We start from the raw sequence: 20429 nt of genomic DNA, 5'->3' as shown, positions 1-20429 counted from the left end.
ACAAATTAATGCCCTGTTGAGATCTTGCAATTTCTAAGCCCAGAAAATACTTGAGTTAGCCTAGGCCTTTAATTTTGAACTTTGCATTCAATAGAGCCTTCACAGTTTGGATTTCTTGGATGTCATCACCTGCCAAAACTATATCATCTACATAAACAAGTAAGATTGTGATATGAGCAAAATCACTTTTGACAAAAAGTGAATAATCTGATTTTGATTGTATGTAGCCCAAAGAAAGTAAAGTAGTTGTCAACTTGTAATTCCATTGTCTAGAGGCCTACTTGAGACATGTATACCTCTTCATCTAGATCCCCATGTAAAAAGGCATTATCTACATCTAATTGATGTAAATACCAATGTTTGGAAGCTGCTAAAGTCAGAACCAATCTTACTGTTGTGAGTTTGACAATAGTTGAAAAAGTCTCAAAGTAATCTAAGCATTCCTGTTGTGTGTAGCCTTTGGCTACTAACCTTGCCTTATATCGTTCAGTACTCCCATCAGCATGCCTCTTTATTTTGTATACTCATTTACTTATGAAAGGTTGCTTTCCATAAGGTAGATCAGTCAAAACCCAAGTTTTGGTATTTTCTAAAGCTGCAATTTCTTGATCCATGGCATTTCTCCAACAATCATGTTTGATGGCTTGGTTATAGGTTTTAGGTTCACTAACTTGGAAAAGATTAAAGGCATATGATTTATGAAGAGATTATAATGCATCATATGAGATATATGAAGAGATAGGATATAAGGTACCTGTGGATGACTGAGTGGCGGAAGAAGTAGATAACATGTTGCAATGATAGTCCTGCAAATAAGATGGTTTATGTGTTGACCTGGTTGATTTCCTTTGTGGAGTAGCAGTGGCAAGTTCAACAAAAACAGGTTGAGAAGAAAAACTAATATGGTCTGGAACAATAGAAGGAGGAGATGTAGGTGGTAAATAGGGTTGATCAGTAACTTCTGAGAAAAGAGGTGATGAAGATGAATTGATTTTGGTGACCAAATCCAATGAATTTAAATTTTGTGTATCAATAGGTGAGTGCTTGTCACTAGTAAGAAAAGAAATTATGTTTTCATAAAATACTACATTCCTTGATAGAAAAATTTCCCTTGAGTTGAAATCTAACAAAAGGTAGCCTTTCACTCCTGTTTTAAAACCAAGTAAAACACATTTTCTTGCACGAGGTTGAAATTTTGTTCTATGTGCTTGAAGAGTTGAAGCATAGCAAAATGAGTCAAAAACTCGCAAATAAGTAATGTCAGGTTTAACATTGTGTAACAGCTGAGATGGAGAAAAATATGTCAAAACTGTGGAAGGTAAAATATTAAGGAGTTGCATAACATAACGAACAGCAAAAGACCATAAAACTATTGGCAAATGGGATTGAAACATTAAAGATCTAGCAACATTGANAATGTGTTGATGTTTTCTCTCAACAACTCCATTTTGTTGAGGTGTTTCAACACAAGATAATTGATGTTGTATCCCTTTTTGTCTATAAAAATATGTCATTGTAAACTCATTACCATTATCTGATCTAACAGCTTTTACATCAATGCCAAATTGAGTTTTTATATAAGAAACAAAGTCAATAAGATGTGATCTTGTATCAGACTTACTTGCCATCAATTTAATCCATGTGAATCTAGACATATCATCCACTACAGTTAAGAAATATTTGAAACCATCAATAGAAGAAGTACAATATGGCCCCCAAATATCAACATGAATTAAATCAAAAGGAGCTTTTGAAACAGTAGTACTTAATTGAAAAGACAATTTTCTTTGCTTATGACACGTATCACAAGGAAGGAGTGAATTTTGTATCAAGTAAAGTGGCATACATTGTGCGTAATTTGGTATAACAAGAAGAAGAAGAATGCCCTAGTCTAGAGTGCCAAATATCTATAGAGTCAGGTCTTATTGTAGAACAAGCAATAGAATTCTCAGGAGAAATAGCAGTTGGTGAAGCAATGGGTGGGGATGCAGGAACTATCATGACATACAAGTCATTTCTTTCTTCAGCTTTCCCAATCATCTATAGGGTTGACTTGTCCTGTATTTCACATGAAAATTCAGAAATGGTAATTTTACAAGATAGAGATTTAGTTAACTTTGTGACCGAAATAAGATTGACTGAAAAATTAGGAACAAACAATACATTATGTAAGGCAAGGTGTGGGCCAAGAGAAACTGTGCCAGAAAAATGAGCAAATGAAGAGTTCTTGTTGGGTAGAGAAATTGCAATTGGTGAGATTTTATGATAATAAATAAAATGAGACAAAGAACTGGATATATGATCAGTAGCACATGTGTTTAGAATCCATTGGGAAGAGATATTACCTTGATCCTAAGAAGAAGTGGAAACATTATGAGAACTCACTATACCAATAGAATGTGTGACTGTGGGATTAGATTGAGGAAGAAGTGCCAATAGACCTTGCTCTTGAGAAAGTCCCAAAGTTGAGAAATGTGACTGCGCCTGAGAATTATTAGAAGAAGAAACAACTGCAGAAGCCATTGAAGGAGAAGAAATTGTAGGAAAGCCAAGAACGAGAGGTAGAAGATGAAGATTTCTGGTAGTAAGAGAATTGGTTGCATAAGAACGTGATCAAGAATTAATTTTCTTCTGATACCATGTTACAAAAGAAGAAAGAATGAAATATTGTATTTTTTATTGAATGATAAGGAGATAATATAATTGATATATATAATTGTTGAGAGCAATATAAAAAATGAACATAAGTATAAAAATATATGAACATAAATGCACAGATATAAGCAGAGAATAAAATAATTCCAATATTTTTTACAACTTGTTCTTAGTTATCTTAACTAATGCCATACAAGAATCTGTCTACAGTGAAAGCAAGTGAATGAAAAAGTACCTTGGAATATTATAAGAAAAATTGAGATGTTGCAGGGTGGAATGACCTTGGGCCAATGCAATCACCATAGGGTGTTATTTCCTGCACCCTATTAATTTTCTTCCACCACCCCATCAAAAAATTTAGAAAATTTCTCCAGGATTAGAAGTGGGTGAGTCTCTTTCGGAAAAAAACCTTTCCAAAAATGATTTAATGCGTTCTGAAAAATAAAATCCGAAATGATGACGTACAGGAAAATATTTGAAATTTGATGGGGTGCACGGAGTAACAGTCATCACCATAATGTAGTGTGATTCAGACCTTTGTCTGTTTAGATAATAAGCAAATTTTATGTAAGGTGTGTTTTCTTATAGTTTTATCTTACTTGCTTCTACTTTCCAATCATTTTATAGTATTTTTTCCCACTTTTATCGATTTAATTTTTTTTTTTTATCTTATACAAACATCAGGAACAAATCATTAGGAACCAAACATCAATTAAGGTTTGCACACATGTCTGCCAAATGTTTGCTTTTATAGCGGTGAAGTTGTCCATTTTTTGCTTAAAAGTTCAAACTTCAATTATTCTTGCTATATAGTTGCCCTTATGTGTGTTCCTTCAATTTAATTTGTTACTTGAGCTGTGCTTGCACTGAACATCTTATTACATGTTCAAATCATTGCTTATATATTTTTATATTTATTCATAAGCTTCCTCTTGTAACTTAATTTTAAGAGTAGTTTTGCTTTGAAGGATATCAAGTGACAAATGGAAGCAACATTCATTAATTCTTCATTTTCTTAAATCACAAATAAAATGTTTTTTTATTTTCTTTACTCTTTCAAGAATTCAGATAGTTTAGGTTTTGCTGCAAACCAAGGAACATGAAAATGTCAAATGTACTACCACTAAAGAGCCTCAATAATTTCTTTTAAATTATAGTTATATTATCATAAATAAAAATTCAAAGTGCAAGAGCTTGTATTTTCTTATATATATATTTTGATGAAACCAGTGAAAATCACACAATAAAAAAAATCTCTTCTAAAAAAACCCACATAAAAACAAAAGTAAATTTTGGTTTAATATATAACTTAATTAGCAAAACTTCAAATTCTCATAATTTTTTCTACAAAAATTACAATTTTTTCGTACAATCTTTTTCTAAAAATTATAAATTTTTATACAATTTTTCTTACAAAAATTACAAATCTTCTTATATAACTTTTTTTTTATAATTTTTTATTTATTTATATTACTCTATATAAAACTATAATAAATAACATAAAGAAACTCACTTTATATATCTCAAACCAATATGGCAATTTCATTTGACTCCTTCTTCTTTACTAGTAAAGGGACAACTAAAAAAGGTTGTGTTTTTGATAAATATGAAAGTAGTTAATCATGTGGATACGACAGAGAAATATGAACAATGTCCACGAGTTTAATAATTTCAATATTTGAGGTGAAAAGTTACCAGAAAGCATCCGTGAAGTAAAAGTACAAAAGATATATAATTAGTGCAAAAGCTAATGATAATAGGTTTCGTTAAGAGTTAAATTATTTTCCACATTTTTCCAAAAACACATAAAAATAATGAAGAAAAACACATACACTTACCAAACTCAAAAAATACAAAAGGGTAGAATTTCCTTTTGAGTACAAACAAAGTCCTACATCAGAAAAAATAAGAGATGAATATGAATTTATATACACATAAGATACCTCCATTGATAAGAGGTCTTTTGGAATGGTACGAAAAATAAATCTGTGAGAACTTGGCCCAAAACGGATAATATCTTATCAGTGTGAAGACTTATGTGTATGTGTGAATGTTGAACCCCTACCCGCATTTCCTTGATGGAACTACTGTCCACCATTTTCTTTGTTTTTCGTTTTTCCAATTGGTGATATGTTGTAGTTTTGGTGGTTTAAAAGTTGCACTTAAAATGGTACTTATCTCATCTTCCCATTGTGAATGGCCCAAAATGAATCTTACCATCTCCAAAATTCTAGTCCAAACAAGATTCTCTATGAAACATTGCATGTGCACTTCATAATACCAACAAAGGGTTGAAATCATAGAATATGCAGACATATGTTTTTTGTCTCACTGAAACATATGAAAAAGGCAAGAGGGTATAGTGACAAATCTCATGGTCAATTTTACATTTTTGTTTCTTGTTTGCTCCATCCATCTTGTTCACTTTCTTCATTTTCTTCTATTTTTTCTTCCTTCTGTAAACTTATCACTTTCTTTGTTTTTGTGGTTTAGAAGTACACTTTTTGTCCACAAATAAACTTTGTTTTCATGATTTTATAAGAGATTGCAACAAGAAGAAAACTACTTTTAACTTCTACTCCAATTTGAAAATGATACACCAATAAGAAAATAATATCATAAAAAAGAAGTGGACTAAAAGCTGGAGCAAGTTGGCCAAAGAAATTATACAAAAATCTCTAAGAAAATAAGAAAGTAAATTTGTGATTTTTTTATATACTATTTATTTAAGTTATTTATTTCTATTTAATCTGATACACAATTTTATCCTTTAAATCTTAACACAGTTGAATTAAAAAAAAGTAAAAAATCTGGTCTACATAATGCCAAATTCTGATAAAAACAATGTGTGTAAAATTAAAACCATACCAACTTATTTCTACATATGATGTGCTAATTTCAGAGGAGACTAATGAAAAGACAACTTTACTTCATTTTTTTTATAAGCCCAAAAATGACTTTACTTGATTTATTTAATTGAAAGTCTTGCTTATAAGTGTTTGTTAAAAAATCAAAGAAAGCTTTTACTAAAAATTATATAAAAAAGTATTTTTACATGTTCTAATATTTAATTATTAATTTCAGACAAACATTTATTATGAATAATGATAATAAAATGAAGAAATTTTTTTATAACAAGAATAATTGATTGTTTATTCTCTGAGAAGTTAAAGAAAATGATGACAATTTTTCCGTAGAAGAATTATATTTCTCTGTTCTTAGCAGGTAGTGGTTGGTGTGTTCCTTCTCAAACCGTCCATTTATCTTTAATGAGAAAACGTGAAAAAGAGAGAGACGACCTTAGAAAGAAAGAAAAAAGTGCTTTTATTGTCTTCGTATTCATTACATCAAGTAATAATGTCATTAATTTGTATTATTACTACCACATAACAATTCATTCATTTTTTACATAAAATTTGAGGCAATAAAATTAGTTGATGAGATACAATTAATTTATAATAGTCACATCATGGTTAATTTTATCTAGATTATTCTTTTAAAGAGGCTACCATTTGTGGAAAAGATTTAACCAATTCATTTATTTAATCATTATTATAACAAGTTTAATATACTTTTGAATTATCAAAAATAGTAATATATTAATATTGATCATTCAAATAATCACATATCCTTTAGACATTAACACTGAACATATATAATTTAAATAAATTTTTATTTTATAACCTTTTTAAATCTCTTTAAAAACAAAATTGTAAAAAAATAAAATAAAATTCAAACTTTCAAACGGATAATATCTAAAATACAATAATTAATCACAATGATTTTAGTAAATTGAAGGTCAAAACAAACATAAATATCAACAGAAAAAAGAAATAGATATCAAAATAAAAATATTATAACTCTCAATTAATCAAAACTTATATGTCCTTTAAATAACTAAAATAAAAGGACTTTTCAAAGTAATACGTTGAAACAAACACCATGAAGTTAATTGCAATAAATCAAAAGGAAGCTCATCCTTAAAACCTACCATATCTAAGCTAGATTTGAACTCCAAATCATAGCAACATTGAAATCCAAAATGTTAAAAGCTTTAATGATATTTACACAAGTTGAGCAAGAAACCAACTTAGTCGATTGAGATTGATTGTGATAGATCATTAATGACATTGTTTTTTGGGAAGCCATCATGAATTTCACTTCTAGTTTTTACAAGGTGGGCACACAAAATATTCCCTTGTGTACACGATATGAAAAAGAATCTTCAATAACTTCAATTTTTTTAGATGAAAATTTCCCTTTGAGAAAGGTAATAAAAAACGTCGACTTTTATGGATGCTTGAGCACGTTATGTGTTTAATGTGGGGTAACCTTGATCAATAAGATAACACCAATAAATTATTGTTTTGTAATCATCAATCAATGGATTAATTAAGGAGTGATGACCTAATAATGTTGGTTTACTTTATTGTATTTATCACTAATTTCTTTGTCAATTATGGCGTGAACTGTCGACCACTCAAAAGAGTAACCACAATTCATGGCTATTGAATTAAAGAACACTTTTCCTAACACACACAAAAAAAATCAAATAATTCAAAAATCAATGAATATTTTTTTCCTAAAAGGAGGAAGTTGTTCTAATTTGACAACTTCATAATAAATTTCAATTAAGTGGATGATTAAAAATAGAACTTAGCAGTTATCGTGGTTGAAGTAGGGTGAATATGGAGATATGTTTGGTAATGTTTTTTCAATGGTTAAAGTGAACAATTTAAATCGATTCAATTTTAGTAATATATTTTTGGAAATAGTTCTATAATCTGACTTATTGTTAAAATGATAAAATAAAAATAGAAAATTATTGTGTGAAGTGTAAATCAAACCTGCTGACATGTCAGAAAATGAAAGAAAAGTTATTTTAACTTATAGTATTGATATAAATCATTGAAGGTAATAATTAAAGTGTCATTACTAATATATGAATGCTAAATCATTTACTAAGCAATACTAGTTATAGTGAGGTGAAAGGATTGAAAAAAAATGAACGTAAAAAGAAAAAGTTTACCAAATTCCGAGCATGAAAATTCTCAGTCCTTAACTTTATCTATGGAAAGTGTTGGAGGAAAAAATGATGGCATTAATGGAATGGAGAAGAGATAATTAATGAAGGGACCCACGAAGAACAGTTGGAGAATGGTTATTGAACATTTTGTTTGGTTTATCCTAATTCACTTTGGTTGCATAATTGTTAGCATATGTTGCTTTCATCGTCCACAATGGTCTCTAATATCTGTTACTGTGCCAACGCATGGTGAGGCCACATGTACCTAATTCCCAGCTAAGCTTTTGGAACTTAGAGTTAAGCAGTTACCTTCCTCCAACTATAATATCTCAACCAATCAACACCCTTCTCAATTTTCTCTCTCTCTCTCTCTCCATTAAGTGTTGATTTTTCCTAAATAAGGGAAAGTGTAGTCGCACCTGTTTCTGTTTACCATTTCTGTGTGCACAGAATTCTGAGTTTCTGAGGAAAAAAGAATGACAGAACAGCAACCTCAAACAGCAGAGTCAGAGACAGCAGCACCAGCTGCTCCTTCACAGCCTCCAGCTGAGCCTGAAGCTGTTCCTGAGGCTCCAAAGGATGTGGCTGTGGAGAAATCTGTGATTCCAGTGCCCTCTTCTGATGACAAGCCTGATGAGTCCAAGGCTCTTGTCCTGGTTGAGAGTAAGATTTTCTTATGTTGATTCTTCTATGTTGTCATGTTTTGGTTTGGTTGAGGCTAAGATAGTGTTATGTTGATTCTTGTCATGTTATCATGTTCTGGAAGTTGGGGTTAGTTGAATTTGGTTGGTAGAAAAACTGATTGCAGAAGAAAAAATTGAAATCTGTGTTCATGGACTCTCTCTGCATATTTTTGTTTGCTTTGTTTATCTTCTTGTTTTGTTTTAACCAATTCTTTGAGGAACTGTATTTTGTTTATTCCAAAGGGTGCTTTAGTTGTATTATCTTGAGAGAAAAAAAATGATTATTTTTCGTAATTGTATGAGCAAAAAAGTGTTTTTTCGTAATTGTAAGTTACATGGTTGTTCACTGCTTTAGTACTTGATTGAATATATATGCTTCTGGTAACAATATACTTGTTTTCCTTATAATTAACTTAAATAGTTATATAGAATCAGTGAGAAACGGTTTTAATATATTTTTTTAATAATATTTCTAACCCCTTTTAGGAGAAAAAAAATATGATGTTGGATTGTTTGGTCGTTTGTTGTTACTTGTACTTGATTCCGTTTTGTGGTATTTTATCATATTCCTTTTACTGGAACTTTCTTGTTGTAGTTTTATTCAAAACAATGTTCTCGTATTGCTCTGCCTTTTTTCCATTTCTATTAGCAAGTGACAGAGTGGTCCTTCTTTGAATCCAAGTTTTGCACATCTTAATTTGGCATAAATTTATCAAACCATTATCACTCAATTACAAGCATTTCAAAGGCTATCCAGCCTTCAATTTTGAGGCAAAAGAGAAAGCACCACTACAATATTTTTCTTGTCATAACCTTTTTTGTCCCCTTTTGTTGTTGTTATGTTTATTATTGTTAAATTGGATATATTTGCAGAGACTCAAGAAGTTGCTGAAGAGAAACCAAGTGAGGGCTCTGTAAACAGAGGTTTGTGACGTGACATTATGACATTTAATTTCCCTTTTGTATTCTTACATTACATATTATGTCATCCACCATCTTCATTTCTCTTCAGATGCGGTGCTTGCAAGAGTTGCAACTGAGAAGAGGTTATCACTAATCAAGGCATGGGAGGAAAGTGAAAAATCAAAAGCTGAAAACAAGTAAGAATGTGCATCCCTTTTGCTTCATATTTAATGATGTTTTGATTTAACTCATGGTAAGAAATAATCAATTAGAACATAAATGACAGATATATTTGAGGTTAACAAAGTGTAGGATATACTAATCTAAGTGAAATTTTTGAACAGGGCACATAAAAATCTTTCAGCCATTTCGGCATGGGAAAACAGCAAGAAAGCTTCAGTGGAGGCAGATCTAAAGAAAAAAGAAGTGAGAATCGATTTCATTGCAAATTCTAACAAGTTTTATGTGTTCGTTTTCTTCTATTTCACATTTTCACATTCAATACTTTCTGCATTGAATGTGGGCAAAGAGAGGAACAAATTAAAGTTGATTTTTGATTTTTGCATGAACAGGAAGAATTGGAGAAGAAAAAAGCAGAATATGCAGAAAAGATAAAGAACAAAATAGCTGAAATTCACAAGGAAGCTGAAGAGAAAAGAGCAATAATTGAGGCAAAGAAAGGAGAAGAACTTCTGAAGGCAGAGGAGACAGCTGCAAAGTATAGAGCAACTGGAACAGCTCCAAAGAAACTCCTAGGCTGTTTCTAAACCTTCAAACATAAAACATTGTCCAAAACAAAAAGTGTTCATTATTGTTATTATTATCATTGTGTATCTTTGACCATTAAAGTATCATGCATGAAAGTGTGAATTTCTTTAGTATATATGATGTTGATTTAGTCATGTTCATTTATTATGTGTGCAACCGACACATTGGTCTGTATATATCAACTACTCTTTGGATAAACAAATTTAATGATTCAATATCTGCATTTGTTGTTTCTTCCATCAACTCATTCACCTACTTCACCATCTTTTAACTATTTGAATCCGCTGTATCCTTGGTCTTGGAGTCGAAGAACTAATTTTCCATATCATTAAAACCTATGTCAGAAACTGTTTTTTTTCCGTCAAACGATATCATTTCATATCTTAAACTTAAAAATAAAATTATTCATAACATACTTAAAATTTAAAATAATATTATTTTCACTTAAAAATTTATGACATGACTTGTGTTGATCTTTTTTACAAAACTTTAGTCTTTAGTCTCAGTTAATTTACACTTTTTGATTGTTTGATGATGGAATTAGTTAAAAATGTAGTTATCATTCGTTCAAGATGAGTTAATTATACATTAATTTGTTAAGGAATATTATTTTCACTTAAAAATTTGTCATGAAATGGGTTGACTTGGTTATGCAAAAATTTTACTTTAGGTCCCTAATTATTTGATTCTTAAGTTCTACTCAATTCTGCAGTAAGAGTTTTTACTTAGTTCACCAATCTCATCCATTGTAACATTACCTACGGTACACCAAATAAAATCTACAAAATCAGAATAACACCCAAAAAAATAGAATAATTCTAAAATAATAAAAAAAAGTAAAAAATTTAAAATAAGTCAAAATAACCGAAGAAAAACAAAGGATAACCAAAACCAATGACAGGAAGCTACAAAAACCTTGGTTTCAGTCTTCAACGGTACTTCGAAACCACGACGAACGTGCGGTTAAAGGCAAATGACGAACGACGACAATTAGAGGTTCAGTGAATGACACTTTCTAATTTCAGTGAAAGTTCGCTTACTCTGACCGAGACTGGTAAATAAAACTTGAGTCCAAAATATGAAGCTCGCTAACAACAAAACTCCCGAAATCACTCATTCATCTCTTTTCACATCATTTTTCAATTGGATGGAGTTAAAAAGTTAGTAAAAAATGAAAGTAAGAATATCATTATTTTTTTATATCCATAAACCCTACTTTAGCATATTTTATAAAAATTTGGATTAATTTTATAATAACTAGTGTAGTATAGAGAGGATTTAAGTCGATCGGGGCTATGAAGAAGAAGATCGAGAGTGAACTTATACCGATAGGGAGAGACACGGTCATAGGGGATAACTGGTTGACTTGTATAATGTAGCAGGAGAAAGGTAAGAAAGGTCTGGTGGATCGGGAAATATGCAGGGAAGATCGGGGTAAGGGTTGCACCGAAAAGGAACTATAGTGATTGCTAAGTTAGTGGAGATAGTTTGCGGATTCAGCGGAGCAAATGGCGAAGTAAGAATCTAGGAAGTGGGAAGTGGTTGCGACTACGGTTACGACTAACAAGCTAAGTTGTTGGAGGAATTTACGGAGTACATGACTTGGCACAACGTGGCTCCGATTATGGTGGGTATATTTCTCTATAAATAGAACAAGCATAGCTCAGGTAAAAGGTTAGATTGACTTTCTGAATATTATTATCGTGGTAACTCTGCTGACTTGAGCGTTGAAGTGCTAACCTGCAGTTCGGTTTTAAGGTTGCTACGAAGAGAATTCCGAAGTGAAGAGAAGAGCCACAGTGATCAACTGTTATCTCGTTCCCATCCGAAACAACTAGTTAGGATAAATAAGTTTTAACATAATCAACAAAATAACCCAATAATATTTATTTAATTAAATCTTTTACACCTTTAACTACAATAATCAAATATTTATTTATTAAAAAATAATAAAAAAATAAAATTAAAAAATATTAAAAATAACAAGTATAGGTAAATTACACAAATAAATACATAACCAAAAATAAATTAAATGAATAAACAAAACCTGCATAATTAAAAATAAATAAATAAATAAATAAATAGACAATTAAATATGAATAAATAAATAAATAAAATGTAAAGGTAAATTTAAAATACATCTATTTAAATAAATTTTGTAATAATTTTGTTTATATATTTAGGAGACTCTATTTTTAATCATATATTAATATTATTTTAAAAATATTAAATAAGATATATTTTTTCTAACACAGTAGAAATAAAATAAAATAAACAAAATTGAAACTATTAATTAAAACAGTTGTAATATCCACTTCAAAATTTCCACTGGCCCTAAAATTTGAAACATTTTCATTGTTGACATTTTCGTCTGAATAATTTGTCTCGATTTCAGATTTTGTGATGTTCACCTATAACATCAAAATCACAATGTAATTGATCAAACCTAGGGCACTTAGCAACTCAGAAACTCACCGGAGAGACTGATCCCAGTACCCCACCAGCATCTTCTGTCTTGATCCAGGCGAAAATCCAGGAGCAGTTCTTGTTACACCACAATTGGATATATGGATCAAATTACCATGCATGGAGTAGATCGATGAAGCGCGGCTTAGTGTCCAAGTATAAGTTCGTGAATGGAGATATTCAAGAACCAGCGCATGGTGATCTAGGAACGCTGCAACGTTATGGTGGTATCCTGGATCACACGCACCCTTGCAAGCCAAATTGCTCAAAGCAGTATTTATATTGACAACGCAAGGGAGCTATGCGAAGAACTTGCAAGAAAGATTTTCAAAGAGTAATCACATTCGTGTCTCTGATCTCCTCCAAGAAATTAATTCGACAAAACGGGGAGAAAGAACGGTTACAGAGTACTATTCCAGCTTGTGTTTTTCACGCGAGATGTAGCTACAATATCACCAAGTTTATTACAGACTACAAAGATTCTGAGCGCATAATGTGTTTCCTAAAAGGCCTAGGTGAAATCTACAGCACTGTTAAAACTCAAATCTTGCTTATGGAGCCATTCCAAGTATCAATCGTGTTTTTCCTTTGGTTCTCCAACAAGAAAGACAACTAAATGATAGTAATGGTACAGAGAAAGTGATGGTGAACAACGCTACTCAAACTCGGAAGAATTACAGAAGTTGAAATACCATACAATGGAAGAGTTATGGAAGAGGAAGAAGAAAGAACTATATGGCAAGCAATGTTAGTATTGTAAAAAGATGAACCACACTGAAGACGAATGCTATTCAAAGCAAAGATACAATTACACATTAAAGGCTCTGGAGAACAAAACTGAACGGGTCACTGGAAAAGAAAAACCTCTGGAAGAGCAATCCACTTGTGAACGAATCCTTAAAAACTTGACTACGGAGCAAATACAACAAATTGCTGGCATAACTCAATCAGAAAGAAATGTACATCCTGAAAAAGTTGTCAACAGCACATTCAGTGAGCACTCAACACACCAAATTAAAAAAAGGTAAAGAAGGTATTAAATCTTGAATCCTTGATACTGGTGTTACTGATCATGAGTCATTATGAGATCTAACCTATACATATTAGTTTGCTCAATAACAATAAGGTTATTGCTAGACGTGTAGGGGTAGTTTAATTAACTGATCAAATTACCATACATCAGTACTATATATACCTGAATTCACGTTAAATATTATATCTGTTCAAAGGCTTATCAATGGTCTTTACCATTTCATTAGCTGCTTGAAAAATGCTATATTTCTTGTGCATAATGATGAGACTTTTAAACATGTTGATTCTCTTGATCTCAGGCATTGTAGACTGGTACACCCCTCAAATAAGATTCTTAAACAATTATCCAAAAGTTATGATGATATTTGTTTTAATAGTACTAATGTTTGCGCTGCATGTCACTTAGCAAAACAACACAGACTCCCCTTTCCTCTTAGTCAGACTAGCAGTAATGATATTTTTTATCTTGTGCACATAGACATACATTTGAGGTCCTTTTAGTATGGTCACAGGTTTTTTCTCTCTATCGTTGATGACTATACAAGACATACGTGGGTCTATCCAATGAAAAATAAGGGTGAGACTAGAAACTTGATGAATAATTTTGTGTTAATAAAGAATCAGTTTAACAGAGGCATCTAAGGTAATAAGAACATATAATGGACAAGAGTTTTGTTCGTCTGACTTTAATCTTCTGCTCGTTCAATCGTCTGACTTTAAAATATGTTCTGTATACACACTCAAGCTGGGGGAGGCTATTAAGTTATAACGCCTTTCCAGTTTTTCCTCTTCTGTTTATATATTAAGAAAGTTTATAAATATTTTTTTATATATTATTTTTTTTCATTCATTTTCAGTAATTGTGAGACTCCTAATTTCATATTTGAATTTCTTATGGAAACACTAAGACCTTTAAAAAACTGAATGCTTAATAAGTCTCTATTCAATTTGAAAATATGTGATATTGATGCATCAATTTCAGTGAAAATGTTGAAATATGTGAAATATTCTATTAGTAAAATATTTGACAACTAAATATTGTATTGGCTGTAATTTAGGCATTATTACAACTATGAGGTAATTTGTGCATATTTATCTAGTTGTCATTCATTTAATAGATAAGAAATTATAGGATCCATATATGGTAAACTATTCTTTGAAAAAATACATTAAAATTATTTTTTAAATCTTTTTATAATATTTTTATATTATTTAACTTATTTTATGAAAGAAATTATACAGGTGATAATTACTTATTTTTTATGTTTGTTAAAACATCTAATTTATTTGTGTGCCATGCATTTACTTGTGTATTTCTGTATACATACTCAAGCTTGAGGGAGGCTATTAAGTTATAACGTCTGTTCAGTTTCTTTTCAGTTTTTCCTACTCTGTATATATATTGTATCCGTGCATATATACATAAAGGTATGTAGTAAAATAATATCTTTCGCCTTTGCCTTTTTAGTTTTGTTGGCTTCCTCTTTTCTCTCTTTCTTCTTTCGTAAAAGTTAGACAACCATAAACTCGTTAGTGATTGAACACTTCATAAGGATTCATGGCGGAGGACGACGAGGTTCGAAGGATGAGGTTAAGGGTGAACGACAATAAGAGAGACAGGGACAAACTAGGAACCCGAGAATTAAAATGTAAGACCTATAATGTCTTTAAGTCACACTGATAAAAATGTTACCTTTTCATTTATTTAAGATGAAAAAAACATACTTTTATCACTTTCAACTTAAAATATTAAGACCTAAAATATTAAGAAAGTTTATAAATATTTTTTTATATATTATTTTTTTCATTCATTTTCACTAGTTAGATTTCTAATTTCATATTTGAATTTTTTATGCAACCTATGGAAACACTTCTTAAATACTCCAAAGAAAAAACATGTAAAGAATTTCTTCTATGTTTCTTTTTACATTTTAATATTATTTAACTTGTTTTGTGGAAGAAATTATAAATGTGAAAATTACTTATTTTTTATATTTGCTGAAATATCTTATTTATCTTTGTGCCATGCATTTTGTGTGTATTTCATTATAAATATTAGAAGTGAGTTTTAGGCTTAACTCAACCCCACAAACTGACTTGTAAGGTGAGGTTTGCACCTCAGTTATATATTATAATTTCGCCTTATCTTTAGTTGATGTGGGACCTCCAACACACTCCCTTCACGCCACGGTATAGACATCTCGTGTGTGATAGTAGAAATTGGGTGGTCTAATAGCAGCTCGACAACAGGTGGAAACAGAAATGTCCACTTAGAACTCGCTAGGATAGGTTCTAATCATGGCTCTGATATCTAACATGGTATCAGAGCTATGGTTAGAGTCTATCCTAGCGAGTTCTAAGTGGCCATTTCTGTTTCCACCCGTTGTCGCGCCGCTATTGGACCACCCAATTTCTATTATCACGCACGAGATGTTTATACCTCGGCGTGAAGGGGGTGTGTTGGAAGTCCCACATCGACTAAAGATAAGACCAATTTATAATATATATATATATATATATATATATATATATATATATATATATATATATATATATATATATATATATATATATATATAAGTGAGGTGCAAACCTCACCTTACAAGCCGGTTTTGTGAGGTTGAGTTAGGCTTACAAACTCACTTTCTAATAATAAAAATTAGATGTAAATGTTTTATTATAAAACAAGAAGTAATTAGCTTTTTTTTAAAATTTTTGTAGAGTATTGAACACTCGAAAAAAATTGGAAAACTTTTCCAAGATTCTCTCACTCAGTTAGAAGATCTTCATTCAACGAAAATCACATATCCACCTCAGTTAGTAAGTCTCTTTTTTATCTAGCAAGACACAAGCTCACTCGACAGTGAGAAGAACATACCTTTAGTACAATAGTAAAAAATTGATCTTTTACCGCGCACATTATGTCGCGGTTCAATAGAAACCGAAGCATAATATTGCGCGGTGACATTTTTGAAATTATATCGACAGTATAGGCCGCAGTTCTAAGGGGAGCCGCGACTTATTCCCCCTACAAAATTCTGACATTCTCAAAAGCAATTCTGAAAAAAAAAAATTTAGGGGAATAGACCGCGGTTCTAAGGGGAACCTCAGTCTATTCCCCCTACAAAATTTTGACATTCCCCAAAAGCAGTTCTGAAAAAAATTTCAGGGGAATAGATCGCGGTTCTAAGGGGAACCGTTGTATATTCCCTTGCAAAATTTTAATTTTTGAAATTTTAAATTTCTGACTTCCCGCCAAGTCAGATCTGAAAAAAAATTGCAGGGGAATAAACCGCGGTTCTGAGGGGAACCGCAGTCTATTCCCCCTGCAAAATTCTGACATTCCACAAAAGCAGTTCTGAAAAAAAATTTCAGGCGAATAGACCGCGGTTCTAAGGGGAACCGCGGTATATTCCCCCTGCAAAATTTTAAATTTTGAATATTTAAGGGAATAGGCTGCAGTTTGGCGGTGAACCGCGACATAAAATTTGAAAAAAATTTCAAAAATGTCATTTCAGATGTATTTTGAATTTTTTTTTCCGGAGAATAGGCCTCGGTTAAATGGTGAACCGTGGTCTATTCCCCTGCTTAGGTTATAAAAATAAAAGACACGGGAACAATGTCATCATCTTCCTTCTTCTTCACGCACAAACAGTTTCAGAGCCTCCTTCGTCACGNGATCCTCTGCTTCCATTTTCAATCATTTTTCACCGTTTAAACCCATTTTGGTTCGGTGTCGTGGCCATTGTCAACGTTGGGAAAGAGTTTTAACCGATCAAAATCATTCGAAACGTCTTTTTATTGGTTTTTCCGATTCTTCCCCTTAGAGGTAAATTGCGTTTTGATGTTTGTTTTTATTTCTAAAACTAATATTTGTTTGTATATTTTACAGGTTTGAATTTTTTAGAGTTGAATTTTCTAGCGTTTTGATCGTAGGTTATTCATTGTTATTGGCTTTTCACACCAGCAGGTTCTTATATTAATGTTTAAATTTAACTTTTATTAGATTCTATAATTTTGTATGATTGAATATGTGATTGAATCATCATATAATTTTGTATCCTTAGATTTTGTATGATTGTATAATTTTTATGATGGTATGATTTTTTATTTTAAGGTCAGAATATTTACGTATGGATCGAAGTTGGATGTAAATATTGATTATTGTGTTGAATCTATTGAATCTGCGTTGAATTTGTGTACATTATGTGATTGTTTGATATGCAGGTTTGTTTTTGTGATAGTGGATATCACAAAACCAGACTTGCTATTAAAAAAAATTTCAAGAGAATAGGTCGCGGTTGTGGCCAAAATCGCAGTAGAAAGTTAGACGATTTTTTTTTTCAAAAAAAAGGGAATAGGCCGCGATTTCAGCAGATCTATTACCGCGGTTGGAACCGCAACCAAAAGGTTAGACGAAATTTTTCTTTAAAAAAAATGGCTTTTGACCGCGGTTCAATAAAGAACCGTTGTTATATCCCCAGGTTATTACCGTGGTTGGAATCGCAACCTAAAGTCCCAGACTTTTTACCTCGCCCGTATATGTCGGGGTTCTAAAACCGCGACGTATAGTAAAAAACAACCGCGGTCGTTTCCTTTCGCTGCACTAGTGGTAATATTTTCCTTCTAAAAAGAGAAGAAACATGGAAAAGGCCTAAGTTTTTTTCTTCTTCTCCCTTGAGCTTCTCCCCTGAAATTTTATATTACACTATCTATCTTACAGTTTAATTTTTATATGCTAAATTTATAAAATTGAATTTACATGTCCAAATCAGTAACGTAATTTGTATCAACCTAATTGACCAGGAGCAACTCACTTTAGCTGCTAAAAATTACTAAAGAGAGAGGAAGTGTGAATTTTTGCCTTTTTTTTTCTGCCTGTTTGGAGCTAAACAATAACAACCTATAGAGACTAACATTCTTCTTCCACACTTTTTATTTTATTTTCAAATACGTTTCAATGAACTGAGATAAATTCCTTCATTGTCTACTTTTAACTGAGTGTGAAGTTAAATTTTCAATTTTTTTATACAAATAAATTAGAATAAAGTATAAAATATTTGTTTTATGGTCTCATAATTTTTCTATGTAGACTCTTTGATTTGTTGTGTCCTAGGAGGAGGGACACTCTTGCATTTTGAAAATAAATAATTCATTATACTGCTCCCATTATATGGGTTAGAAATCGAGGAGCAACGTGATTTTAGGTGCTAAAAAATTTAACATGTGTTCACTTACATGGAATTACTATTGACGGATATTTGCGAGAAATGATTTGCAACGTCTTCATATAGAGGGATGAGTGAAAAAGGATTTGTGAAAATTTGTGAGATATAAAAATTTTGTGTGTCTCGTTGTGTTGTGAAGATTTGAACTGATTCACTATCAAATATCCTTTTTACCCTAAATCTTTTTGTAAAATGTCATCACCTTTTATCATAGGTGAGTGTTTTATTCTTGTAGGTTTTTTTTTCAGGAGAGGAAGGAGAATGGAGGTTGAAGATGAAGATGAGAGACGTTGAAGTTAAAGAAGAGGAAAGAGAGAGGGAGTTCAACGTGAAGAAGATGAAGAAGAAAGGAATAAATTGTGTGGATTTGGTTCCAACAAAGGTTCCACCCATAGAAGAAGGTGCATTCGGTTTCAGTGGTCCTGGAATGGTTCCGGTGCAATGAAGACAATACAACTGGACTTGGTATTCAGTTCCCATCACGAAGGATTCGGTTCCAGCATATTTTGGTTCCACCATATTCGATTCTAGCATGTTTTCCTTAAAATTAAGGAAGGGTGTGAACACCGTTTGAACATCGTCAGACGGAGGAGATCTGACCATATACGAGAGGAAGAGGAAGTAGATGGAGTCGAACCGCGAATCGGTGAGGAGATCGCGGATGTGAAAGCAGAAGCAGCTGGAAAACCTAACTGAGGAAGCGAGCCGCTTGCAAAACAAGAACATACATGTGGCGTAGAGCATAAAGGCGAAGGAGGAAGCGTACGTTGAGATGGAAGCCGTCAACGACATCCTCAAAGCTCAGACAATGTGCTCACGGATCTTTTACGGATTCTGAATTCAATTCTCGAGATCACCGAAGACGGTATTGACCTCTTTGTCGACATCCTGCAGATTCTAGACCTTCTCTTCAATCCTTGGTAGATCCCCCACCCTATGATGGCGCCGCTAAACATGTTCCTCCATGGAACTGAAGGACTGTTTGCTTCATAATTGAATTAGGTTTTTCGGTGGTTAGGTTTAATTATTGATGGTTTTGACAGATAAATTAAGGGAGTGGTGTGTGTTTACATCGAAGTCAATGTTGGTTTCCACCTTGAACGATTGTTCCATTAGGGTTGGAAAGTGATGATGATGTTGCAACATGTGTTGAAGGACAACGCCAATAATAAAGGTATGTGAGAACACTTGTTTGAGAGTAATAAACATATTATAATAATAACAACAATAATAATAATAATAATTATTATAATTATACAATTTATTTTCATCTTAAAATTTAATTTTTATTTCGTATGATAATTTTTACAATTATATATAATATTAACAATTATCAAATATTTGGTAGTAAATTATATTACAAAAAATATTAAATTTAAAAATAATTTCATTTTACTAAATTATNANTTTTTTANATTTTTAAAATTAATTTTAATAATTAATGTTAATTTTTTATTCTTTATAAACCTTTTTACCATTAAATATAACATTAAAAATTATCATTTTATATTACATTAATAACTAAGAACATTTATGGAGTAATTTTATATTACACTATTATGGAGTAATTTAGGACCAATCACAGATTGACACGTAATCAATGTTCAAATGTTGTCAAAAAAATGTTGTCTAAATATCATTATCCATGGATTTCGTGTCAATCTTTGA

General features: G+C 31.6%; 1 protein-coding gene across 1 annotated transcript; it reads left to right on the top strand.

The window, feature by feature from the left end:
* Positions 1-7897: 7897 nt before the first annotated feature.
* On the top strand, positions 7898-10274 carry LOC106773218 (remorin). The gene is made up of 5 exons (XM_014659932.2): positions 7898-8344; positions 9238-9288; positions 9377-9464; positions 9612-9693; positions 9840-10274. The coding sequence occupies exons 1-5, from the start codon at positions 8158-8160 to the stop codon at positions 10032-10034; spliced, it is 603 nt and encodes a 200-aa protein (XP_014515418.1). The 5' UTR covers positions 7898-8157; the 3' UTR covers positions 10035-10274.
* The last annotated feature ends 10155 nt before the right edge of the window (positions 10275-20429 follow it).

The sequence above is a fragment of the Vigna radiata genome, chromosome 1 (assembly GCF_000741045.1).
Source record: "Vigna radiata var. radiata cultivar VC1973A chromosome 1, Vradiata_ver6, whole genome shotgun sequence".
Lineage (NCBI taxonomy): Eukaryota > Viridiplantae > Streptophyta > Magnoliopsida > Fabales > Fabaceae > Vigna > Vigna radiata.
Note: the sequence above shows the minus strand (reverse complement) of the source record. Positions and strands in the feature narration are given on the sequence as shown.